General features: G+C 47.9%; 2 protein-coding genes and 1 non-coding gene across 3 annotated transcripts; all 3 read left to right on the forward strand.

Moving 5' to 3' along the window:
- Positions 1 to 614: 614 nt before the first annotated feature.
- Positions 615 to 4,431, forward strand: MT4 (metallothionein 4). The gene is made up of 3 exons (XM_032157385.2): positions 615 to 701; positions 3,292 to 3,357; positions 4,315 to 4,431. The coding sequence occupies exons 1-3, from the start codon at positions 671 to 673 to the stop codon at positions 4,404 to 4,406; spliced, it is 189 nt and encodes a 62-aa protein (XP_032013276.1). The 5' UTR covers positions 615 to 670; the 3' UTR covers positions 4,407 to 4,431.
- Positions 4,432 to 9,971: 5,540 nt separating this feature from the next.
- LOC116472061 (U7 small nuclear RNA) lies at positions 9,972 to 10,033 on the forward strand. Its single transcript, XR_004248972.1, has one exon. It is a non-coding gene; the product is annotated as a U7 small nuclear RNA (small nuclear RNA).
- Positions 10,034 to 22,514: 12,481 nt separating this feature from the next.
- On the forward strand, positions 22,515 to 24,541 carry MT3 (metallothionein 3). Its single transcript, XM_032157384.3, has 4 exons — positions 22,515 to 22,643; positions 22,983 to 23,078; positions 23,331 to 23,396; positions 24,297 to 24,541. The coding sequence occupies exons 1-4, from the start codon at positions 22,574 to 22,576 to the stop codon at positions 24,404 to 24,406; spliced, it is 342 nt and encodes a 113-aa protein (XP_032013275.1). The 5' UTR covers positions 22,515 to 22,573; the 3' UTR covers positions 24,407 to 24,541.
- The last annotated feature ends 1,490 nt before the right edge of the window (positions 24,542 to 26,031 follow it).

Below are 26,031 nucleotides of genomic sequence, written 5' to 3' on the forward strand. Positions count from 1 at the left end.
ATCTCCCCCAAGTCCCCTCTTGCTGCTTCTGCTTTGTGTGTGGTCTAGAAGGAAAGGTTGCACGTTCTGGATGGGCACAACTCCTGATTTTCCACCCTCTCACGCATGGGGAGGGTGCGGCCAGTAGAGGTTCTTGGTGGGAACTTCTAAAGCTCAGGGCCAAGGATAGAGGCCCCTGACTGCCCATAGTAAGGGCTTTTACAATCAACCAGGGAGATAGGATGAGGCCCTGAGCTGAGGCAGGAGGAGCCCCTGTGAAGGAGGGAACAGAAATGGCAGATAATAGAACGCATAGGACTTATAGGACTTGGAGACAGGGTGGACGTAGCTGCCAACCTGAGCTCCATGTGTGCATTTGAGCCTGAGCCTGGTTCCCTGAAACCTTGCCAGGTGGGCAGGTGATGTGAGTGCAGCCACCTGAACCCGTGGTGAGAAGCCACCCAAATGACTGTACTGCTCGGCCTCTCCTCTGCCCTCCTCCACCTGCCCTTCCCAACTCGCAGCCCAAGGCGTCTGGCTGGGCCGTGTGCAGGGCGTCTGGCCCCAGGGAGAGGTGGGGTGAGCTGCAGACTACACCCACATGACTATAAATGGGGAGCCTCTGGCTGCTGCTCACTCAGCCTCCCTTCCCCAGCCGTAACAGCACTGGAGCCTTTCGGACACCTGGACCATGGACCCCAGGGAATGTGTCTGCATGTCTGGTGAGTAAAGAGGCCCTCCCTGGGGTCTGGGAACCTTGGACCAGCTTCCTACAGGAAGCCTGCAGGTCCCTGATGAAAACTTCTCTTCCCTCCAATTAGGAGCCACCAATGGGGGTCGTCCTCGGAGCCGACAGATGGACTGGCCACCTGTGGGGCAGCTCCCACTCTCTGTTGGCTCCCAGCCTGATGTTCTAGAATCAATATCCTGGCTCAGGGAATGGCTGAGAGGGGGACCTGCAAACTTTGGTCTTTCTAGCGTTGGCCCCTAAGGGCAGCCACCAGGATGAGGAGAAGAGCTCTGGTCCAGAACCTGGCAACCTGATTTGGGTCCATTGCTGCCATCCCCTCCCTGGCGCTTATTCTTTCTGGTCCTCAGTTTCCTCATCTGTAGACTGAGGTTCCTTATTCCCAGCCAACTACATCCCAGAGCTGCTATGAAAGTGCTAAAACCATTAAGCGCCTGCAGATGTCAGGGGAGTTGTGGACTCCCCTAACTTATGTGGACTCTTGAGTCTCTGAAACTGCTTAATTCCACAGGAGCATGTTGGCCAGAAGGAGAGAAATCAGGGTTCAAAGCCATCCTGGGCTTTTACAGTCATGCAAATGGTATGAAGAAGTCTCACAAGTCTGGGTGCTGTGGCTTACAACTGTAGTCCCAGCACTTTGAGGCTGAGGCAGGAGAATCACTTGAGGCCAGGAGTTCAATACCAGCCTGGGCAACATAGTGAGACTCCACGTCTACAAATTTTTTTTTGAACTTAGCTGGGCATAGTAGTGTGCACCTTAGTCCCAACTACTCAGGAGGCTGAGATGGGAGGATCACTTGAGCCCAGGAGTTCGAGGCTACAGTGAACTAGGATTGCACCACTGCACTCCAGCCTAGGTAATAGAGCAAGACCCTCTCTCAAAAAAAAAAAAAAAAAAAAAGGAAAAAAAGAAAAAGAAAGAAAATGAAGTCTCACAAGACTCCCTTGTCCTTAACAGGACATCTCTGTACCAAAAACTTGCAAAAGAGGCAGAAGCTTCCAGCATTTTGAAACTCAAAATGAAAAATGGGATAATTTTTTTTAAGTGTAGATGATCATTATGATATAAAAACAAGGTGGTGGCTCACATCTGTAATCCTGGCACTTGGGGAGTCCAAGGCAGGATGATCACTTATGCCCAAGGACTTTGAGACCAGCCTGGGCAATATAACAAGGCCCTGTTTCTACAAAAACTTTAAAAAATTAGCCAGGTGTGGTGGTGCATGCCTGTGGTCCCAGCTACTCAGGAAGCTGAGGCAGGAAGATCACTTGAGCCCAGGAGCTTGAGGCTACAGCGAGCTGTGTTCCCACCATGGCACTCCAGCCTGGGTGACAGAGCAAGACCCTGTTAAAAGAAAGGAAGAAAGAATAGAAGGAAAGAAACAAGGAGAGAAAGAAAGGGAGAAAGGGAGAGAGAGAGAGAGAGAAAGAGAAAGGGAGAAAGGGGGAGAGAGAGAAAGAGAAAAGAGAAAAAGACAGAAAGGGAGAAAGAGAGAAAGAGAGAGAAAGAGAAAGGGAGAAAGGGGGAGAGAGAGAGAGAGAAAGAGAAAAGAGAAAGAAAGGGAGAAAGAGAAAAAGAGAGAAATAAAGAGAGAAAAAAGAAAGAAAGACAAAGGAAGGAAGGAAGGAAGGAAGGAAGAAAGGAAGGAAGGAAGGAAGGAAGGAAGGAAGGAAGGAAGGAAGGAAGGAAGGAAGGAAGGAAGGAAGGAAAGGAAGAAACAAAACAAGGTGTGGCTCTGTGGCTCTTGTTTTGAGTTCACTGACGTTTCTTGACCTTTCTTAAACCATTCACAGTTTTCATCTTGACTTGTGAAGGTGACAAGGGTGTGAAAGGGGTTTTTGTTTGTTTGTTTGTTTTAAGACAGAGTCTCACTCCATCACCCAGGCTGGAGTGCAGAGGTGCGATCTCGGCTCACTGCAACCTCCATCTCCCAAGTTCAAGAGATTCTCGTGTCTCAGCCTCCCTAGTAGCTGAGATTACAGGTGTGTGCCACCACGCCTGGCTAATTTTTTTTTTCTCGTAGAGATGGGGTTTCTCCATGTTGGCCAAGCTGATCTCAAACTCCAGGCCTCATGTGATTCCCCTGCCTTGGCCTCCCAAAGTGCTGGGATTACAGACGTGAGGCACTGTGCCTAGCCAAGAGGGTGTGAAAGGCTTTGATAGTTCTCAGAGGAATCTTGGGCTTGGAAACGCTGGCCTCGTCTGTTGGTTCTCATTGTACATAAGAATTATTTGGGTTGCTTTTCAAAAATATGAACTCCATTTCCCCACCAAGACTTATGAATCAGAACATCTCGAGTGTTGGTCCCAGGAATCTGCATTTTCACAGTTATCCCAGGCATGATTGATGCAGCCATGCCAGTTCCCATCCATGGCCTGTGACTGTGGACTATTGCACGGTCCTTGACACTGGGGTGATGCTCAGCAGCCTTGTCACCCTCTTGTCCAGCCAGTCCCCAAGGACAGCCCAGGAGCCTTGCCACTCTGACAGTTGGCATCATGCCTTATGTTCCCCACTCCATCTCCATCCTCACGTTTGTGGTGGCTCTGTCCTGTCTTCTAGGAGGAATCTGCATGTGTGGAGACAACTGCAAATGCACAACCTGCAACTGTAAAACGTGTCGGAAGAGTGAGTATGGTGACTGGGGGCACCATGGGCTGGGAGTTAGAAAAGTCCAATCCAGGCCAGGTGCGGTGGCTCACGCCTGTAATCCCAGCACTTTGGGAGGCTGAGGTGGGTGGATTACCTGAGGTCAGGAGTTCAAGACCAGCCTAGCCAACATGGTGAAACCCCGTCTCTACTAAAAATACAATAATTAGCTGGGCATGGTGGTGGGTGTCTGTAATCCCAGCTACTCGGGAGGCTGAGGCAGGAAAATTGCTTGAACCCAGGAGGCAGAGGTTGCAGTGAGCGGAGATCATGCCATTGCACTCCAGCCTTGGTGACAAGAGTGAAACTCAGTCAAAAAAGGAAGGAAGGAAGGAAGAGAGAGAGAGAGAGGAAAGAAGAAAGAAAGAAAGAAAGAAAGAAAGAAAGAAAGAAAGAAAGAAAGAAAGAAAGAAAGAGAAAAAGAAAGATCCAATCCCCATCCTCAATCCTCCAGCCATGGTGGATTGGGGCTTGCGGGGAGGGGGTCTGGATGCCTTTTACCCACTTGGGAGAGATCTGAAATGAGAACCATGTGGAGACCTATGGCAGAGCTCTCCATGGCTGCAGCCCACCCAGGGATGAGGGAATCCATAGTGTTTGGAGCAGGAAGAGGACTGAGGGGAGGTTCTGTCCTGCCCAGTGGTAACAGGGATAGAGCACTGGCCTGGAATCATGAGCCCTAGGTTCTAGTCTTGCCTTTGCCACTGTCTCATGACCTTGGCAAACCCTCTCCCTTCTGTGGGCTTCTGATGGACTCTAGATGGTCCCTTCCAGTTCTAACATCCCTCAACCTCCTGTCCCAGCATTTTTGCTAATGTGGATTGAAACCTCATACACACACCCTTCTTTTCCTACTTCCTCTAAGTGGTGGGAGGGGCAGTGGTGAGATGAGAGTGTTGACCCACAGCGGATCTGCGCATCTCCTGACTCTTTCAGGCTGCTGTCCCTGCTGCCCCCCGGGCTGTGCCAAATGTGCCCGGGGCTGCATCTGCAAAGGAGGCTCAGACAAGTGCAGCTGCTGCCCATGAAACCCATCCATCATGCCCACCCCTTCCAAGGAGAGAAACCTGGGAGGTGTCTATACAGTGCATGAATCGAGAAGGTGAAATAATTGTACAATAGGTTGTGCTTTTTATATATTTGCCCAAATGTGGCATTGGTCACATTCATGTAAAGTACTTGGGGCAATAAAGTTTTCGCTCTTGGTTGTCTGGTGGCTCAGAGCATTGTTTTACCCTAACCCAGCAAGACCAAAAGGGGCTGCTTCTGTTGCAGATCCTGTAACCACCACCCACATGTACCTGTGACAGTTGGCTGCCTACTGCAAGGTCCTACGACTCTGCCTGGGGGCTTTCTCCTCCTGCACAAGCTTGCTTGACCCATGCATAGGGCAGGCCAGGAATACTGAGGAGCTAAAGTCACTGGGAACAGCCCTTAGCCAATGACAAGTGTAGATCGGTGGGTAAATATCCCAGCATCTTTACCCCTCAAAAGGAACAACTCTGAGACTCATTCTATGCTGTCTCCCAGAAGTCTCTAGAAGCACTGAGCTTCAAAAACTCACAGCAGTAACCTGCTCATTAATGTAACCTACAGTGGCCTCCTTCCTTGCCTCACCTTCCCAATTCCCCACCATTGCTTTCTGGGATCTCCACCCAAAGAAACTACTTGTACAGGGTCCGCTTTGTGGGTAACCTAATCTTGGCCAGGCTTTCCTGGCATAGCCCAGAATACCTCATTGTGCAAATGTGGCTGTTTAATGGGCTTGAGCACTGAATCCGTCAGGAATGGAGGCTGTGTGTGTCTAAAGGAAATCTCCAAGGTCAAGACATGGAGGCCATTAGCTGCCCTGGTTTGGTTATTTGGATCAGTCTTTAGGACTGGATGACCTGGAAGGCATGAACCAGGAAGAAGATGCCGGTGGAGGTGCAGAAACAGCATCCTAAGCAGACCCCCAGGAGATGACTTTTTAGCTAAACTGCTGAGAAAGCTGAAGTCCCTGGAGGCTGGCACTGGGGACTGGGGGTGATCCCCAGCTCTCACCCACACCACCATCCTTAACAGAGCTGAAGACAAACCCAAGCTCTGAGATCGTTTTCATTCATGCCATCAAGGGCCTGAACTAGGGCCCCTCAGAGACCAGAGCGGCCTCCTCCTCCACCAGCCTCTGTCAAGCAACCATCAGATACAGGAGTGGGTGAGAATAGAGCCTTTGCTGAGGTCACAGAGCAGCCCCAGGGTGGGCTGGGCTCAGCTAGCAGGATTTACTGCATGCTTCCTGGAACTGGTCACTTTCATAATCCACACTGTCATTATCCCTGTTTGGAACTTAGCTGGGGCTTCCCTAGGAAGGTTTTCAGCCTCTGTCCATGAGTTGTGCCTTAGACACAGAATCATAGTGCAATGGAAACAGCTTGGCCCTGGGAGTCACTCTACCCATCCCTGGCAACATGACCTTGACCAGGTCATTTAACCTTTTGAGGCTCAGTTTCCTTATCTGTGAAATGTGTCTCCTTCACAGAGTTGTAGAGAGAAACTGTAGCATAGAATCTGCACATAGCAGTGCCCCATTAACATAGATTTTAGCAGAGCTACAGCCTGTCCTAGGCTTCTGTTTACTGATCTCTGAGAAGGCCCCTACTAAGCCATTCTCTGTCATTGCAGAGCTCTTAAGCACCTTGAGAAGGACACAAAGCAAGGGATTATACCTTCCAGGGGGCAGAACAGTCCCTTGTGCCTCCAGCAAGCAGGTTGGACACTCACCCTGCAACCTCTGCCTCGGTACCCACTGGGATGCCAACTCATCTCATCCAAATGCCTTTAGAGTCAGTACTTCTGCATGATCTCACTCCCATCACATCCTTGAAAGGGAGATTCAGCCTTCAGAGTCTCATATTAATAATAATAATATTAACAACTAATATTTATTGAGCACTTAATATGTGTTCAACACCTAATAAGTGCCAAGCGTTGTCCTAAGCAGTTTATAAACATCATCTCATGGACTCTGCACTAGCAGGACCACCTCAGAGCCAGATAACCAGGGCCCTGCTCTGGGCCCTCTGCTTTAGAGGACCTGGTCTTCCTCCTCCCCACAGGAGAGGAGTCCGAGGATCCCAGGAGATCTGTCCAGCTAGAACTCATGTTCATTCCTCCCCTAAATCCCCCATCTAGCACCATCTAGACAATGCTTTGAGTACCTGGGACCCCAAAGGCTAGTTCTAGGGTCTGCATAGGCCCCCTCTCCCAGCGGTCTATCCTTCCTGAAGGTGCACCATGCCATCAGTCTGTACACTCCTGGGCCCGAAGGATGGCCAAGGGCAGAGGTATTCAGAGATGGGAGGTTGTGTGAATAGAGATTGGACACACGAGTTTTTATGTCTACATAGAGTGGAGAAGTCAGGGTGGGAAGAGCAGGGGTTGAACTGCACCTAGGCTTCCATTCTTGCTTTCGCCCTAGGCTCCGCAAGTGTTAGGGGCAGGCCTGCACTAACAACCCTGGAAGAGGATCCTGTTAGATAATAGGATCCTGTTAGATCCCCCACTTTGCAGATGAAGATGCTGAGGCTCCAGGAAAGTCAATGGCTGAAAATCACAAGACTTCCAGGGGGCAGAACTGGGAACTGAACTCAGGTCTGCCTGACTCAGAGGCCATGCTCTTATCTATGCGATATGGATGAGGCAGAGGGGAGGCTGCAGGCAATGCTGCCCCAGACCCAGGCACGAAGAGTCTTTGCCTGGGGCCTTATACTTAAGAGAGCACGTACACTACAAGCACACAAATGTGTTAAAGCAGCGGCCCCCGACCTTTTTCGCACCAGGGACCGGTTTCAGTGGAAGACAACTTTTCCACGGACGGTGGGGCAGGGCGAGATGGTTTTGGGATGAAACTGTAGTTAGATTCTGATAAGGAACGCACAACCTAGATTCCTCGCATGTGCAGTTCACAGTAAGGTTCTCATTCCAATGGAATTCCAATGCCACCTCTGATCTGACAGGAGGCAGAGCTCAGGCGGTAACATTCACTTGCCCCGTGGCCTGGTTCCTAACAGGTCACGAAGCAGTACTGCAGCCCGGGGGTTGGGGAAGCCTGTATTAAAGAATACTTGGGGCCCCTGTCACTCAGGATCTCGTATTTGCCGTTACAGTGTGATCAAGTAATCCTGAACATCTTCCCTGGTTACTAACACTGTTCAGGCCCTGGGGAAACACTTCTCCATCTCTTGCTCTATGTCCTCAAAACAAAGAGTGACTATATTTGAATGCCAGCATGGTTTTATAGATTGTCCCAATGCTGATGTCAGAGATAGACACTGTCTTCAAAGTACAGGGAGGATTTAAGTGTAGAAATTAGAAAAAAGACAAATTAACAAACTCATCAAATCCTCCTCAAAAAGCATGAATGCAACAGACCCTCATGTCACACCATCATCTCCCATGAGTGTGACTTGTCCATTTTCTTGCTTTTCTTTGTGTTCCAATTTGTGTTTCCAGAATATTTATGATTTTATGCTAATTGCAGAAGCTGCACAAGGCAACTGAGGAATGTTTTGTAATATTAAGCAATTCATATTATTCATATAAATTCATATTACTCTTAAATTGGTGTAGATAGAGCTGTAGCTGTAGATAAATATACAGATATACATACTATGGACTAAATGTGTGCCCCCAAAATTCATATGTTGAAGCCTAAATCCCCAATGTGATGGTATTTGGAGGAGGGGCTTTTAGGAGGTAATTAGGTTGTAAGGCAGAGTCCTCATGAATAGAATCAGTGCCTTTATAAGAAGAGATGGGCCGGGCCCAGTAGCTCATGCCTATAATCTCAGCACTTTGGGAGGCCAAGGCAAGCAGATTGCTTGAGCCCAGGACTTTGGGACCAGCCTGGGCAACATGGCAAAACCCCATCTCTAAAAAAAATACAAAAATTAGCCAGGAGTGGTGGCACACACCTGTAGTCTCAGCTACTCAGGAGGCTGGAGTGGAAAGATGGCTTAAGCCCAGGAGGCAGAAGAAGAGGTTGCAGTGAGCTGTGTTTTTGCCACTGCACTCCAGGCTGGGCAATAGAGTGAGACCCTGTCTCAAAAAAAAAGAGGCATGAAGTGATCTCTCTGTCTCTCTTTTCACTGTATGTGAGGATACAACCAGAAAACAGCCACCTATAAACAAGAAAGTGGGCTCTCACCAGACACTAGATAGGTCTGTGCCTTGATCTTGGATTTCCCAACCTCCAGAACTGTGATAAATACATTTCTGTTGCTTAAGCCACCTAGTCTATAGTATTCTGTTATAGCAGCCTGAATTGACTAAGACATACATAAATATGTAAGATATACCTTTATATATGTAGATAGAATTTTTAAATATTTCAACTGGATGAACATCAAGTTCTAGAACAATGAATCATTTTATTTTAATAAAAATATTTAATAGAATTTCATTAAATCCTTAAGAAATTAAATAGGCTGGGCATGGTGGCTCAGGCCTGTAATCCCAGCAGTTTGGGATGCCAAGGTGGGCAGATCACCTGAGGTCAGGAGTTCTGCTGACCTAGCCTGGCCAACATGATGAAACCCCATCTCTACTAATAATATAAAAATTAGCTGGGCATGGTGGTGCATGCCTGTAATCCCAGCATGTTGGGAGGCCAAGGTTGGTGCATCACTTGAGATCAGGAGCTCGAGACCAGCCTGGCCAACATGGTCAAACCCTGTCTCTACAAAAATACAAAGCTTAGCTGGGCATGGTGGCACGTGCCTGTAATCCCAGCTACTCAGGAGGCTGAGGAAGGAGAATCGCTTGAACCTGGAAGGCAGAGGTTGCAGTGAGCCGAGATCTTGCCGTTGCACTCCAGTCAGGGTGACAAGAGCGAAACTCCATCTCAAAAAAAAAAAAAAAAGGAAGACATTAAGAAAGGAAGGAAGGAAAAAAGAGAGAGAGAGAAGGAAAGATGAAAGAAAGAAAGAAAGAAAGAAAGAAAGAAAGAAAGAGAGAAAGAAAAAGAAAAAGAAAAGAAGGAAAGAAAGAGAAAGAAAGAAATTAAAGAATATAGGACATTGAAGCTGGATGGAGAAATGTAGATGATCTTGGCGGCTTTCTTAAGCACATGCATCTCTGGGATGACCACTTCTGGCTGCCTCATAACAATAGAAAAATAAACCTCTATTTACGGTTTCAGCCACCGTTCAGCTAAAAGCAATCTGATATATTGTATAATCATGAATAAGTCTTCCATGCTCTGTCTGTTAAGTTGTTATGAAATTTGGAATAAAATAAAATTTGAAATAAAATGTCAAATAAAATTTTAAAGCCAGATGTGGTGGCTCATGCCTGTAATCTCAGCACTTTGGGAGGCTAAGGCAAGAGGATCCCTTGAGCCCAGGAGTTTGAGGCTGCAGCGAGCTATGATCATGTGCACTCCAGCCTGACAGAGTAAGAGCCTGTCTCTAAAAAATAATAACAAACAAATAAATCAATCATTTTTGCAATATTATGATTATGTAAGTACAGTTTACTGGAGAGCCAAGGATAAATGGATCCACAAAGAAGAATATGTAACTCCGTATCAATAAACGTGGGCCACTTAGATAAAGAAGTTAAGCTCTTTCAGAATTTATCTAGCAGATTTTCTGCTTCTCACCAGAAAACCCATAAAAAAAGAAAAAAAAAAAAAAAAATAATAAAAAATATAAATATAATTATATATAAATATAAATATATAATTTTTTATATATTATATTTATATTATATAAATTTTATTATATATTATATAAATATAAATATAAATTTTTTTATATATAAATATTATAAATTATATATTATATATATAAATAAATATAAATTTTATTATATATAAATAAATAAAAAAATATAAAAAATACAAAAAAAAAAAATAAAAGAAAAGAAATAAAAGAATAATATTCTCTTCTGAGACTTGCTCAGAATCAGGTCACATTTTAGTTTGCTTACAATTTGGACTATTATTTCCTTACAGGACTTTTATGTCTTTCCTGGCATTTCAACTGTCTTTTTTCCCCCTTGTATAGGCACATGGGCAGATATGTCTTTTACTCTATCATTAAGATAATTCCATTTTTAATCATGCTATTTGTCGAGTGATCTAATATTCACTGACTTGTTTCCGGATCTGCTATACAACTGTCATTCTGGGATGTATTTTCATTGCTCTCCTAGTTTAGAACCATTGCTTCTTGGATTCCCCTATCATTCTCTATCTTGGACTCCTTTTCATTTTGCTGGTGCCTCACCTCACCCCACCAAAACAAAAGCACCCCAAAATCTCCTATAGACTTCTGCACTCCTTGATTTGAGCTGTGGCTTTCTCTACTCCCATTTACCCGTAAATGTGATTTAACTCATTCCAGTATTCCAGAAATGGTAAAATCTCTGATACCTTGATGTACTGTCCAAGCCATCTCCCCCAACACAGCTCTTTCATTGGTTTTTCTTTTTCCCTCTTTATCCTTCTTTACTTTCTTTCAGTGTGTATTCAGGAGGAGGAGAGGAAATCTATGTGCCCAGCCTCTCATCTTGAGCCAAAAATCTGAGCCAGGCTTTTCATTGGTATGATTTTGAATCTTTACAATAACTGTGCAGGATAGAGATTATCATCCATTCCACAGGTGAGGAAAACTGAGACTCAGGGAAGTGAGAGACCTTGTCCCAAGCTCAAGCAGAACTAGCTGGTGGAGAAGCTTGAAGGCCATGAGGTAAGGTGAGATGGAGGGGAAGAAAGGCCACAGGGATAAGTGAGCAGAGCGGCTACCTGTGGCCCTGAGGGATAACACTTGAGCATTAAGAGGAATCACCAAGGAAACAGATTTTAGGTCAAGAAAAAGAAGAGCTCTCTCATGTCAGAGCAGCCTAGAGCAGGAAAGTGTTGTGTCAGGAGGCTGACACGTCATGGCTTGTGTTCCTGTACTGCCTAAGGGACAATGGCAACCTCAGAAAGGCTGTGACCCACTCTGCACCTGCTCAGGCCATACCTGGACTGGGGTGGAGGCCAGAGGAGGGTGTGGTGAGGAGGGAGGAGGAGCTCAGATCACAGGACAGGAAGGCAAGGTCCTCAGGTGGGCTGTAGGGGACGCTCCAGGCCCAGAGACGGGGCAGCAAGAATCATCTGCGTTTTGAGGGCGGATGTTCTCACTTCACTCTGGCTGCTGTTGGGACCCAAGAGAGCCTAGAAAAGTCCTAGGAACTTCAGACATGGCTGCTGGGAGGACAAATCAGGACAAGCTCTCCAAGGGCTCACCAGGCCATAACAACGTGCAAATCACCCAGATTCACAAGGCGTGGGCTTTTAAAATAATTTGGCAATATGAATACATCAAAGAACCATAAAAACATTCTTCCTGCTTGACCCTGTCATTTTACTTCTAGAAACCTATTCTAAGGAGTTCACCACAAATTCAGAAAAGAAGGAAAAAGAAGGCTGGGCACAGTGGCTCACGCCTGTAATCCAGCACTTTGGGAGGCCAAGGCAGGTGGATCGTTTGAGCCCAGGGAGTTTGAGACCAGCCTGGGCAACACAGTGAAGCCCCATCTCTACAAAAAATACAAAATTGGCCAGGCACGGTGGCTCATGCCTACAATCCCAGCACTTTGGGAGGCCGAGGTGGGAGGATCGCTTGAGCCCAGGAGTTCAAGACCAGCTTGGGCAACATAACAAGACCCCATCTCAATTGTCAAAATATTTATTAAAAAAAAATTGTAATACAAAAATTAGCTGAATGTGGTGGCATGCACCTGGAATCCCAGCTACTTGCAAGGATCTGGCAGGAGGATCACTTGAGCCCAGGAAGTCAGGGCTGCTGTGAATGTTTGCACCATTGTACTGCAGCATGGGCGACAAAGTGAGACCCTGTCTGAAAAAAGCGAAAGACAACCTTACTCACAAAAAGATTCATTGCAGTACTATTTATATTTGTGAAAAACTGGAAACAACCTAAAGTCCAAGTCCGTGAAAATGTTCAAGTAAGCTAAGACTATAAAAAAAACAAAAACAGGCCGGGTGCTATGGCTCATGCCTGTAATCCCAGCACTTTCAGAGGCTGAGGCGGGCAGATCACTTAAGGTCAGGAGTTCAAGATCCGCCTGGCCAACATGGTGAAGCCCCTGTCTCTACCAAAAAATATAAAAAAAAGTAGCTAGGAGTGGTGGTGCACACCTGCTACTCGGGGATGCTGAGGTGGGAGAATCGCTTGAACCCTGGGCAGAGGTTGCAGTGAGCCAAGAGCGTGCCACTGCACTCCAGCCTGGGCGACAGAGTGAGACCTTGTCTCAAAAAAAAGGCAAAAACACAGAAAATGGTTACAGCAAAACCTAAACAGATAATAAGCCATAAATTAGTTATGCAGTAGTTTTTCAAAAAGAAGCCACATAGAATACAAAATATACTATACTAAATGTCAACAGGGATTATGTTCAGATCACAGTAAAAGATAATTTTTACTGTTCCTTCTTTCTGTGTTTTAGAATTTCCCAAAATTTTCTGAAGTAGCATGTTTTAAAATAAATAAATACGTTCTGAAAAGGAAAAAAAAAGCATGTATTCTTTGAGCCAGAAATTTTACTTTAAGAAATGTTCTATGGAAAGGAAAAGAAGAACCATGAATATACACATACAAATGCTCCCAAGATGTTTATCATGGCATGGATTATAATAGTGAATTTGGAAACAATCAAAATGTCTCAAAGTAGGGTACTGGGTAAGTCAATTATGGAATAAATCTATTAAAATAAAATTATAGAAGTGAAATTCATGTCATGGATGTTCACAATCTACTGATAAGCAAGGAAGAAAGTCATTTATAAATCAGCATGTACTGTGGGCTTCTAATTTTATGTCTAAGGGGATTATATATGTACTTTTCATTTTTTTCCAGAATTTTCTACAATCAACAAAGAAGGAGGAGGAGTTGGGGAGAAGAGCTAGACCCAGGTGGAGACCCAGGTGTTTTTAAAATCTGAGGCACAGATGGCATGAATTATCAAATTTAATTTTGAAGACAAGGAAAGGGTAGAATATTTGGAATTGAAACCTTCTTGGAAAAGTTGGGCCATCTGACGACAAGAGATATAGGCTAAATGGAGGATTCCCCCTTCTCTGTGCCCAGCTTTACTGTCCACCTTCCCTTGAAAATTACTTCCCCAAGTGTCTTCCTTCGATTTGACATATTTGAGCCCCCAAACACCTTTGTTGACGAGGCAGGGGCAGCTCATGACACTCTGCGTTTGATAGAGGCCAAACATGCAAGTTGGCGATAAGGCCGGGATTGCGAAGCAGGTCTTTTGATTTCACTGGCTCTTTTCCCTACATGTTTGAGCTGCTAAAAATCAAGGTAGGGTTGTTACAGGATAAAGTAGAGCAGGATTTCTCAGCTTTGGCAATATTGACATTTGGGGCCAGATGAGCCTTGGTTTTGGGGGGTTATCCTGTGCATTTTAGGATATTTGGCAGTATCCCTGGCTTCTATCCATTAGACACCAGTAGTGCCACTGCCCCCGAAACCCCAACACTATCAAAAATGTTTCCAGACATTGCCAAATGACCCCGGGGGCAAAATCACCCACTGCTGAGAACCACTGAGATAAATGAGGTGTGAGAGGGATCTTTGATGCTCCAAAGTCATTCCTGGGAGAAGGCAATGCTGCCTGTTCCTGCACCTAGGAAGCTAATAATTAGGAAGGGAGAGAGGGGATATCAGTTTATGTAAAATGGCGTGGGTGCTACTGATCTACTATGCAGACTCCTAGCAGCATTTTGATCTTTTCTTTTCTTTCCTTTTCTTTCTTTCTCTCTCTCTCTTTCTTTCCCTCCCTCCCTCCCTTCCTTCCTTCCCTCCTTCCTTCCCTCTTTCCTTTCTTCTTTCTTTCTTTTCTTTTTTTTTTTTTTTTTTGAGACACGGTCTCACTTTGTCACTGAGGCTGGAGTGCAGTGGCATGATCTCTGCTCACTGCAGCCTTGACCTCCCGGGCTGAAGGGATCCTCCTGCCTCAGCCTCCCAGATGCCTGGGACCACAGGCACATGCCACCACACAGCTAATTTTTTGTAGAGATGGGGTTTCACCATGTTGCCCAGGCTGGTCTCGAACTCCTGAGTTCAAACGATCCGCCCGCCTCAGCTTCCCCAAGTGCTAGGATTACAGGCATGAGACACCGCACCTGGCCCATGTGTTGATCTTTTATTAAGCAGCTTTCTCCTCACCCAGGATGTGGGTTCTTGAAGAAGGAAATTTCTTACTAATCTTTGTATCTGGCATTCCTAACACAAAGTCTGGATTAAGTTGATGCTCAATAGATGTTTGTGGTCTGAAATGAAATTCACCACCATGTTACTCTTTTAAGCCAAGCAGGATGGTGGGGGCTACAGGGTAACTTCCTGGCTCCGTATTTAACTAAGCCTGACTCTTCATGACTCAACCTTCAAGGGGTCCCACAAAAAGAATTAGCCCAAAGTCAGACTCACTCAATTCTCACAGGCATTCATTCACTCAACATTCAAAGGACATTTCAGGTACTCAGGGAACTTTGCTAAGCACAGGAGTGGGGAGGGGAAGGAATCATCCCTCTTAGCCCCCAACTTCAGGGATCTCAGAGTCTGTCTTGGAGATGTCAGAATGTCTTGTCTCCTCTCCTGTAGGGGAGAATATATCTAGACAAGACCCCACAGAAGTGCCAAGGAGGGGAGGTTACAGCTGGCTGCAGGCAGGAGTGAAGACTTCCTGGAGGATGTGGCATTTGAGCAGGGCCTAAAAGGATATGTAGTTTTTTGTTTTGTTTTGTTGTTTTGAGACAGGGTCTCACTCTGTCTCCCAGGCTGGAGGGCAGTGGCAAGATATCAGGTCGCCGCAACCTCTGCCTCCCAGGTTCAAGTGACTCTCCTGCCTCAGCCTCCTGAGTAGCTGGGATTACAGACATGAGCCACCACACCCAGCTAATTTTTGTATTTTTAGTAGAGACAGGGTTTCACCATGTTGGCCAGGCTGGTCTCAGACTCCTGATCAAGGCGGTGATCTGCCCACCTTGGCCTCCCAAAGTGCTGGGATTACAGGCATCAGCCAATGCGCCCGGCCTGAAATTTCTTTTAAAAGGAAATCTCGTATCACTACTGTAGAAGAGATGCTGAATCATTTGCCATAAACAGGAGGTAACCATGGAGACAAATACAGACAACATAAAGCCAAGTTGTTAAATGTCTAGCTAGGTACTGTGGTATGGTGGGGCTCCCCTGTTCTTTCCTGACTCCTCAGCCCATTCTCTGTTAAAAAGGGGAGCTGGGATCGGGCACGGTGGCTCACGCCTGTAATCTCAGCACTTTGAGAGGTTGAGGCAGGAGGATCACTTGAGCCCAGGAGTTTCAGACCATCCTGGGCAACATGGTGAAACCCTGACTCTACCAAAACAAACAAACAACAATATACCCCCAAAACCACACACGCACAAATTAGCCAGGCATGGTGGTGTGTACCTGTGGTTCCAGCTACTTAGAAGGCTGAGGTGGGAGGATCGCTTGAGCCAGGGAAGTCAAGGATGCATTGAGCCATGATTGTACCACTGCACTCCAGCCTGGGTGGCAGAGCAAGACCCTGTCTCAAGGAAAAACGAGGGAGGGAGGGAAGGAGGGAGGGAGTGAGAGAGAGAGAGAGAGAGGGAGAAAAGCTGGGCACTGAGAGAGAGAAGGAGAGGCACTGAAGACAGCTCCAAGCTGAGTCTCCTTGGAGCAACCAGGAAGATTCATTAAGACTGAAAAGAGAATAATTTTTAATGTGATTCGAGGTTATTTCATACAATCATCTCACTTTGGGAAGCTAGACCAGTGGAATCAGGCTTGGAGTCAAGAGACATGGTTCAGGTTCTGGCTTCATTACAACTTTGCTGTGTGACTTTGGACAAAATCTATGCTGTCTCTGAGTTTCCTCATCTGCTAAAAAAAAGTCAGATGGTACTCATGGGGTGAGTTTTCAGAAAGAATCTCAGGATCCCTACTGAAACCCTGGTGTAAGTGGGGCAAGGATGTCACAGGTGAGCGGCAGCTATCTGGGCCAGGGATGCGGGGGTAAAGGAATTTACCAAGACAGTTGTAGATAAAGAAAGGCAGATTTATTAAAGAAAGTATGAAAATACATTGCCGGGGAGCAACTGGCAAAACCAGCAGAAGAGGAGCCAACTGCAAGGAAGCACAGGCTTTCTGAGGATTTTATAGAATGGAACTTGGGCTGATTGATAACACCAATGCAGTCGGGAGCTTAACTTGCATTCTTTCCTCAGCAGGGGTGTTTGATAAATTGAGGCGTTTGATGGTAAGCAGGAATTCTGTGAGTTATGTATGTTATCTGCACGGGAGGGCCATATGTCCTGGGCCAAGGTAGACCCAGAGGTTATTTGCTTTATCTCTTTGCTCTCTCTCGTCCCACCAGTCTGACTCCTTTTCCCTAATTAGGATTCCACAAAGGGGCTGGGCATGGTGGCTCATGCCTGTAATCGCAGCACTTTGGGAGGCCAAGGCAGGTGGATCGCCTGAGGTCAGGAGTTCAAGATGACCCTGGCCAACATGGTGAAATCCCGTCCCTACTAAAAATACAAAAAATTAGCTGGGCGTGATGGCGGGCGCCTGTAATCCCAGCTACTGGGGAGCCTGAGGCAGAAGAATTGCTTGAACCCGGGAGGTGGAGGTTGCAGTGAGCTGAGATCACACCACTGTACTCCAGCCTGGGTGAGAGTGAGACCCTGTCTCAAAAAAAAAAAAAAAAAAAAAAAGAAAAGAAAAAAAAGAGGATTCCACAAAGGATAGGACAGGGGAGGAGGGGAATTTTGCCAACTTGAGGGCAAGATCTCGGGGCATCAATGATCCAGTGACATTTGGGAAGCCAACATCACAAAAGACCTAAAAGAATGTAGGCCCCCAGAAGCTAGTTCCTGTGGCTCACAGTGACTGCACTGAGCTCAGAGATTTGGTCTCCTCCAGATAAGTGCTGGGACCCCGTTGTTGTGGGCCGGAACTTGGTCCAGGCCAGGATCTGCTTGGAATGGAGAATCTACCTTCACAGAGAGGTCTAAAGTCAGTGTTTTGTTTTGTTTTGTTTTGTTCTGTTTTTTTGTTTTTATTTTTTTGAGATGCAGTCTCACTCTGTCACCCAGGCTGGAGGGCAGTGATGCAATCTCAGCTCACTGCAGCGCCTCCCGGGTTCAAATGATTCTCCTGCCTCAGCCTCCCGAGTAGCTGCGATCACAGACGCCCGCCACCACGCCCAGCTAATTTTGGTATTTTTAGTAGAGGCAAGGTTTCACCATGTTGGGCAGGCTGGTCTCGAACTCCTGACCTCAAGTGATCCACCCGCTTTGACCTCCCAAATGCTGGGATTACAGGTGTGAACCACCACGCCTGGCCTAAAGTCAGTGCTTTGATGTCCTCTTGTGTGGGAAACCATGTACACTATCACAGGTCAGGCTGTGGGCTGAGTCAGGACTGGTGCAGGTCATGTAGGGCCTGAATGGGGCATTTCCAGAGGTCGAGGACCTGCCTTGTGGGTAGAGAGAGGAGGCAGAATGACTTTCTTTGCTGCTGATGAAGATTCTGCAATTCTGTAAAGTTTGCTTGGGGTAACAAAGCATTATTAACTATCCAGGAGCCTGGCAGGTAGCATGCCTAATAACTAGAATTCATAGTGGATTGAATTAAAGACATCAGGGCAGGCTGAAGAGTAATGCACTTAGATTTAAGTCCAGGGTCTGCCTCCAGGACAAGCCACTGAATCTGAGCCTCGATTTCCTCCCCTACAAAAGGGAGTTAATGATGCCTACCATAAGGATAACTGGAAGGAGTCAATGAGATAATATGTGAAGGAGTCAGTGAGATAACATGAGATTAGCTCCCCATGGTGCTCTATATGGTACCTGGCACGTGGTAAACTCCCAGCAAGTGGAAGACATTGTCCATAGTAGCCACTAGCAGTCATCTGGTCAATCCATGTGAAAAGTGGGGCACAAATTGGGGAGAGGCTTCCTTGGGTTCACTACACCACTTACTAGACAAACTGAAACTAGAAACCATGGGACTTCTAGACCCCTGCCTTTTCTCTAGCTTCAGCTGCCCTGTGTACAAAATTGTTCATTCAACATTCATTCTACTAATAAATCCGGATCTCTCCAAGAAATGACTTTATTTGTAGATTTGCATATTTGCAAACTCTTTTTGTATACTGTATGCCCAGGCTCCTAAAATCCTAGCCAATTGTTCAGTCCCAGGATAGTAAATTGGGAAACTGTTTGAGAGCAATTCAATCGTCTTAATCCTGCACTGGACCAATTTCAGTCAAGGTGTGGGACTTGCTGGGGGTCTTGCTTTTTTTCTGAGATCATCTGCGGATCATATGGGGATGGAAAATCCTTTAGTGTGACCTTGAGTGATCTCCACCCCTCAGCCTACTGGTCTTGCCTCTTGGCCCCAGTCTAATTGAAAAAGTAAAAGTTTCTGTGAACTCCCTTCTGCCAGGAAGCTCTAGGATTGGGTGCAAAGTCTCGACTGAGGACTGATGTCTGTGACTCAGGTGGCCCATGCTGATGTCTGTAGTACTGTATCAGTTACAGGCTACAGGTGACTGTGTTTCAGGAAGCACAGAGCTGAGGCCAACCATGAGACTGGGTGTCAAGCAGGAGCTTTAGGAACCCAGGCTCCCTGCAGAGTCCTCACCTGACTTCTTCATTTGTAAAGGGTGCGAACCAATGTGGTGAGGACCCTGCTCTAAGTCTTTTCCCAACGCCATCCTATTTAAGTCCCTGACAAATCTATTAAGCAGGAACTATTATTACTATTAGTATTATTTTCGTCTTACCGTTGAGCAATTGAAGGCACAGAAATGTTAAGCTGACCTAGCTAGTAACTTGCTATGGTGTTTGTTTGTTTGCTTTAGAGAGAGAAGGGGTCTTGCCATGTTGCCCTGGCTTGCCTTGAACTCCTGAGCTCAAATGATCTTCCTACCTCAGCCTTCCAAGTAGCTGGAACTACAGGTGCACACCACCATGCCTAGCTGCCATATTACTATTAAGTGGCAGAGTCATACTGTAAACTCAACTAGCATGACCTCAGACTCATTCATTCATTTGCTCATCAAGTAAATGTGTCCTGAATGTCTACCATGTACCAGGCACTGTTATAGGCACTTCAGCGACACCAGTGAACAAAAACAATGATCCTTGCTCTTTCTTCCTTAAATTCTAGCAGGAGGAGACAGACGACATATAATCATTACAAATAAGTAAATTATTTAGTTTGCTTGTAAATGTTAAATGCTATGGAAAAAGGGAAGATAGAGCAAGGTAAAGGAGATGAAAAGTACTGGGGCGTCGAGGCATGCAATTTTACACAGTGTGGTCATGATTGGCTTCACAGAGAAAGCAGATTTGAACAAAGACTTAGAAGTAAAGAAGGAAGGCAGTGACTTGCATGGTTATCTGGGGAAGGAGAATCACAGGCTATGGAAACATAGACAAAATAACTTCGAGCTGTTTTTTGTTTGTTTGTTTGTTTGTTTGTTTGTTTGTTTGAGATGGAATCTCACTTAGTTGCCCAGGCTGGAGTGCAGTGGTGCGATCTCGGCTCACTGCAACCTCCGCCTCTTGGATTCAAGTGATTCTCCTGCCTCAGCCTCCTAGTAGCTGGGATTACAGGCACCCGCCACAATGCTTGGCTAATTTTTTTGAATTTTTAGTAGAGACGAGATTTCACCATGCTGGCCAGGATGGTTTCGAACCCCTGATCTCAAATGATTCGCTTGCCTCAGCCTCCCAAAGTGCTGGGATTACAGGTGTGAACCACTGCACCTGGCCACTTCTAAATGTAAGAATTAACAAGGGCTCAGAAAGGATAAAGGTAGGGGAGAAAGGGACCTCCTGGAGTGATAGACCTGCACGGCATGCTCCTCATGGAGGCTGAGAACTGAAGGCCACATGGAGGATGAGGGGTAGGGGGTATCAAAAAGATGCTGTGGTTTTCAGACCCCTCAATATCCTGGCCACCCTTGGGGCAGGGAGGAGGTTGCTATGCCAGCTCTGAAGCCTCAACCCCAAAGAAATCTGACAGACCTGAGGGAGACTGTGGGGGAGGCAGCTTCGGTTGAGTGCATCCCAAGCATGAAGGTCCTAGATACAGAAACCCTGAGGTTCAGGGCCTAGGGCAAAGAAGTTAGAGGCCAGAGTGCCCTTAGGCAAAATGAAAGCAAAGAAACAGATGACTGGCTGATGCTAGAGTTGGCGAACTCTGAGATCTGATATTCCAGCTGTCCAGTGGCTGGAACCTACACTGTCCGTGTGAGAGCCTACACTTGAATACAGCCTCTGACTCTCCATACAAGGCTCTATTTTGGACCTTGGTTAGCCTTGGTTGGCCTGGGTACCCCTCTCCTGTGGTAGCACAGCATGCAGCTGCTCTCTCCCTGCCCAGTGCAGGCTTTGCTTTAAAAATTCTCATCTCAGGATGAATTTCCTTATTGGGTTACTCCAGTGTGACTAGTTCTTTGTCAAACACCTCCTCTGTCCCTGCCTTCATTTGGGGGCCATCTTTTTTGTGGGGGAGGTACAGGGTCTTGCTCTGTCATCCAGGTTACAGTTCAGTGGTGTTATCATAGCTCACTGCAGCCTCAAACTCCTGGGCTCAAGCAATCCTCCCACCCCGGCCTTCCAAGTAGCTAGGGGTACATGTGCTCCCCACCACTCCTGGCTAATTTTTAAAATTTTTATTTTATTTATTTATTTATTTATTCATTTTGTAGAGATGGGGTCTTACTATGTTGCCCAGGCTGGTCTCAAACTCCTGGCTTCAAGTAATTCTCACCTTGACCTCCCAAAGCATAGGGATTACAGACGTTGAGCCACTGGCCTTGGGAGACATCTTAATGCTCGTCTCCATCTACCCCGAAACACAACCCCTTCTGTGAAAGCATTAGCAAGCAATGAAGATTTTCAGAAAGTCTCAGAGGGACAGCAGAGACAGTGACAATCACACACTTCACAGTAACATTTTTTAAAATGCCTTTTACAGAGGTCCTCTCCCAGCTCTGGTCCCTTCTTTGCTGCCCCGCAAACTTCATCTAGACCCCTGAATGGCCCTCGCTTTTGAGGAGCAATGACCTCTCTCCTCTCCACTTCTCGGGGTCTCATTCTCACTCACACTACCCTGCTCAGTCACAAATGATTCTCCTTGGCAGCTTAGACCTCTTTTCCTTTCATTTTGCACCCAAATCCCTTATATTCATATAAACATTGATCAGTCTTATTTTACCTAGGCTCTCTTTTCTTTTTGAGACAGGGTCTTGCTCTGTGACCCAGATTGGAGTGCAGTGGTGCAATAAGGCTTACTTACTGCAGCCTCCCAAACCTCTTGGGCTTAAGCAATCCTCCTGCCTCAGCCTCCCAAGTAGCTGGGACTACAGGTGCATGCCACCACATCCAGATAATTTTTTTTTTTTTTTTTTTTTGAGACGGAGTTTCCCTCTTGTTGCCCAGGCTGGAGTGCATTGGCACGATCTGGGCTCACTGCAACCTCTGCCTCCCAGGGTCAAGTGATTCTCCTGCCTCAGCCTCCTGAGTAGCTGGGATTACAGGCGCCTGCCACCACGCCCTGCTAATTTTGTATCTTTAGTAGAGATGGGGTTTCTCCATGTTGGTCAGACTGGTCTCGAACTCCCGACCTCAGGTGATCCGCCCGCCTCGGCCTCCCAGAATGTTGGGATTACAGGCGTAAACCACCACGTCCGGCCTCCTTTTTATAAATAGAAAAATCTCACCGAGCTGCCCTGAGTTTAACATGCCCCCCACTGACAATCCCTCTAGGTACCTGAGTTCTGAGTTCTAGGCCTGGCTCGGCCTCAGGCTCATTCTGGGACCTAGGCACATTTCCGCTTCTCTGGCCTCACTTTTCCTTGTCTGTATAATGGAGGGTTAGGAGTCAAGGATCTGAAGATGCCAGGCAGGACAGCGGGGAAATGGAACACGCCCCTTTCCAGTGACACTCGGAGGGCGCAAGAGTCAGTGTCGGGCTCAACGTGAGCAGGTTCTTTCTGCCCCCAGCTCAGCAACCCGTTTGAACGGATCTGGCGTCCCGGATAATTATTTTATTTATTTATTTTTTTGAGACGGAGTCTCGCCCTGTCGCCCAGGCTGGAGAATTCTAGAATGAAGGGGAAGAGAGGCAGGGAAGAGCCGGGAAATAGGCAAAGCGCGTTTTTCTTCACTTTCGGAGATGGTACGTGCGCGCTTCCACGCAGTGGCGGCTGCTGCGGCGAGCATGTCCCCTGCGGAACCCACGCGGGGAGTGGGCTGGCAGCGCGCGCATAGCGGCGGCGAGTGGGTCGTGCACGCGGATGCGGGGTGGGAGTGGGGGCGCACGCGCGGGCGTGGGCGAGCGGGCCCCAGCCGTGCACACACACGGCGGGGGCGGGCGACAGATGCCGCAGTGCGTGCGCCGGGGCCCAAGCGGACAAACGGAAAGAGCGGGCGCGGTGCGCAGGGGCGGGAGCCCAGCGGGCTTGGCATGCGCGCCCCAGCCCGGGGCTATAAAAGCATCGCCACCTGCTGCCACTAGCCAAGCCGCGCGTCCAGTTGCTTGGAGAAGCCCGTTCACCGCCTCCAACTGCTGCTCGCCTCGACATGGACCCTGAGACCTGCCCCTGCCCTTCTGGTGAGCCCCCGCCCCCGCTCCCATCCTGCTGCACTGCGCGCCCTTGTACCTGCAAAGAAACCCACGCCCTGCGCCTTCGCTCAAGGACACTTGGGGGAAGGGCTCCTGATTCCCTATTCTTCACCTCGTGAAGGGCGGGTATGCCTGTGTCGCGGAGAACAGGGAGACTTGGCACCCCATCTCCTTGTGAGGACAGGCGTGGGGACCCGAGCTTGTCCACATTAACCCTTCCTGTGGCGTCGCCCTCTCTAGGTGGCTCCTGCACCTGCGCGGACTCCTGCAAGTGCGAGGGATGCAAATGCACCTCCTGCAAGAAGAGTGAGTGCAGGGACCCTTCCCCTCTGCCGCCGCCCCCTCCGCTCTGCGGAGTCGGTGTCTCACCACGCAGGATGTGGAGGGACAGCCAGGCCCCGATCCCGTGGTTTCTGCCTCTTGCTGGAACAGAACCACCCAGGCAGACATTAAAATACAGATGTCCCTGCCCCACACCCAGGAACTGATGGCCTAGGCGTGGGACGAGAGGTTTTTGTAAATCCCCAGAAGACTCCAATGGCAGCTGGGATTGAGGACTGCCACACTGGTCCAACCTTTCCTGCCCCACCCCCAAAACCCCCAAAACCTGGGGAAGCCATTAGTGAGGCTGGGCCTTAGCTCTGGAGTTCCGGTCCCTTGGCCTCTCTCGGGCCTTAGGGATCCTCTCAGTTTGATCTCAAAATCTCCCCAGCTCAGGGCAGTGTAATATGCATACGGAGTAAGAGGTGGGAGGAAGGCTCCCTTCTTCCCTAGGTATAAAACCAGGCACAGGTCCCCACCGCCTCCCCACGGCTTTCCTGGGCCCCTTACATCTGCACCATATCTGCCCTTCCCAAGTTTATCCTTTAAGGCCCCTTTCAAGGTCGTTTACCCTGTGATGCTTTCTCCTTAAGGCCTAGTACCCACCTAACCTGGGCTTGAGCCCACCAGCCCCCAGGACTTCCTGGCATCCACCCACAGGGCTCTGGTCTATTTCCTGGGTACCTCGCTCCTGTGGTGGTGCAGGATGCCACTGCCGCGACATAGATGCTGAGTCAAAGCAGGTGTGAGACTAAGAAAGGGGCTGCGACCAGCCCTGGCTGAATGAACCAGGATGACTCCCCACCCAGCACTCTTCCCTCCCCTTTGATGGGGACGGATTGGGGGAGTGTGCATCAGACTGGTCATCTTCCATTTTATCTGCAGGCTGCTGCTCCTGCTGCCCTGTGGAGTGTGAGAAGTGTGCCAAGGACTGTGTGTGCAAAGGCGGAGAGGGGGCCGAGGCAGAGGGAGAGAAGTGCAGCTGCTGCCAGTGAGGAAGCGCCCTCCGTGTGGAGCACATGGAGATAGTGCCAGGTGGCTCAGTGCCACCTATGCCTGTGGTGAGGTGTGGCTGGTGTCCCCTTCCCCTGTTGACCTTGGGGAAGTGACAATAAATCCCATGAACAGCATGAGCCAAGGACTGGTCTCTTCTTAAAGGGGGGAAGGATGTGGAGCAGTGGGGGAGCCTACTCCAAGGGAGCCACACAGTTCAGAGTGAAGCCCTGGCTGGGTGCAGTGGCTCATGCCTGTAATCCCAGCACTTTGGGAGGCCGAGGTGGGCGGATCACCTGAGGTCAGGAGTGCAAGACCAGCCTGGCCAACATGGTGAAACCCCATCTCTACTACGAATACAAAAATTAGCCGGGCCTGATGGCATGTGCCTGTAATCCCAGCTACTCGGGAGGCTGAGGCAGGAGAATCGCTTGAACCCAGGAGGTGGAGGTTGCAGTGAGCTGAGATCCTGGCACTGCACTCTAGCCTGGGTGACAGAGCAGGACTCTGCCTCAAAAAAAAAAAAAAAATACTGACACTTGGCCACTGGTCTGTTTGGGGCTGGGGTGGAGCCCAGGGGACAGAATGCATTCTCCCCCACCTCCAGATGGCACCCCACCCTCCTGCTAAGTCAAGTTCAAGTCTGGGAAACAGGAGAGACCAGGCTCAACTAGGTTTGTCCCTCTCCAACCTCCTGACCTCACTTTCTTCATCTGTAGGATAGGGTTGGGGGAGTTAAGGCCAGCCTCTAGCCTGTAGGGCCTGTGAATTTGGGGATTTTCTAGTTGCTCCTGCAAAGCTGCCTGTTTTCAGAGTTATTGGAGAAGAGTCCAGGAGGCCCAGGGGCTTGTCTTGGCTGTCAGCTGCATTCCCCAAGTCACCACCCTGAATAGCCTGTTTCTCCAAAGCACATTGTTCGGTTCCCTTTCACATCTTCTTATTTGGCAGTTTGTCTCCAGCCCCTCCTGTCTTCAAGGGGAAGTAGGGTAATAAGAGCTTTTATCCACAGTGGTTGTGATCCAGTCCTTAGTGAAAGAGAACACTCAGGTTTACCTGGGTGAGCTAAGAAGGGAGAAATGAATTCTGGGAAACAAAAGTTTCCCAGTAAGAGGATACAATGCTGTGAACACATCACTTTTCCTCCAAGTTAGTTTTTTGCTGACAGTTAATTCAAAAGCTCACCAGGATATATATATGTATATTGATATCTCTCCTAACAGGCTGAGTTTAGAAAAGGAGAATGCAAGGAAAGCCAAGCCAGCTTTGGAAAGGAACAACAAAGGGAACTGGCGCCAACCTGGTAGCTCCACTCGTTCCCAAAGCTCTGGAAAATGGTGGAGGGTCAGGAAGAGATCAACTGGACAGAGGACAGTCCAAAAACAAACCTCTGTGTTGCTGGAAGTAAGAGATGAACAAACCAGTGGGAAAGTACGCACTACTCAGTGAAAGGTGTTGGAACAATTTACATGTCTGGCTAATTTTTGTAGAGATAGGGGTTTCACCATGTTGCCCAGGCTGGTCTCGAACTCGTGAGCTCAAGTGATCCACCTGCCTCGGCCTCCCAAAGTGCTGGGATTAGAGGCAGGCTTTTTTTTTTTTTTTTTTTCAGGCTGGAGGGCAGTGGTGC

The sequence above is a fragment of the Hylobates moloch genome, unplaced genomic scaffold, assembly GCF_009828535.3.
Source record: "Hylobates moloch isolate HMO894 unplaced genomic scaffold, HMol_V3 SCAFFOLD_6, whole genome shotgun sequence".
Lineage (NCBI taxonomy): Eukaryota > Metazoa > Chordata > Mammalia > Primates > Hylobatidae > Hylobates > Hylobates moloch.

Excerpts from the sequence above, each read along its gene's own strand:
- MT4 (XM_032157385.2), top strand. The coding sequence starts at position 671 with ATGGACCCCAGGGAATGTGTCTGCATGTCTG. Across the intron at positions 702-3,291 it reads GGAATGTGTCTGCATGTCTG|GAGGAATCTGCATGTGTGGA; the intron begins GTGAGTAAAGAG and ends CCTGTCTTCTAG. Across the intron at positions 3,358-4,314 it reads CTGTAAAACGTGTCGGAAGA|GCTGCTGTCCCTGCTGCCCC; the intron begins GTGAGTATGGTG and ends TGACTCTTTCAG.
- MT3 (XM_032157384.3), top strand. The coding sequence starts at position 22,574 with ATGAAGGGGAAGAGAGGCAGGGAAGAGCCGGGAAATAGGCAAAGCGCG. Across the intron at positions 23,079-23,330 it reads GACCTGCCCCTGCCCTTCTG|GTGGCTCCTGCACCTGCGCG; the intron begins GTGAGCCCCCGC and ends CGCCCTCTCTAG. Across the intron at positions 23,397-24,296 it reads ATGCACCTCCTGCAAGAAGA|GCTGCTGCTCCTGCTGCCCT; the intron begins GTGAGTGCAGGG and ends TTTTATCTGCAG.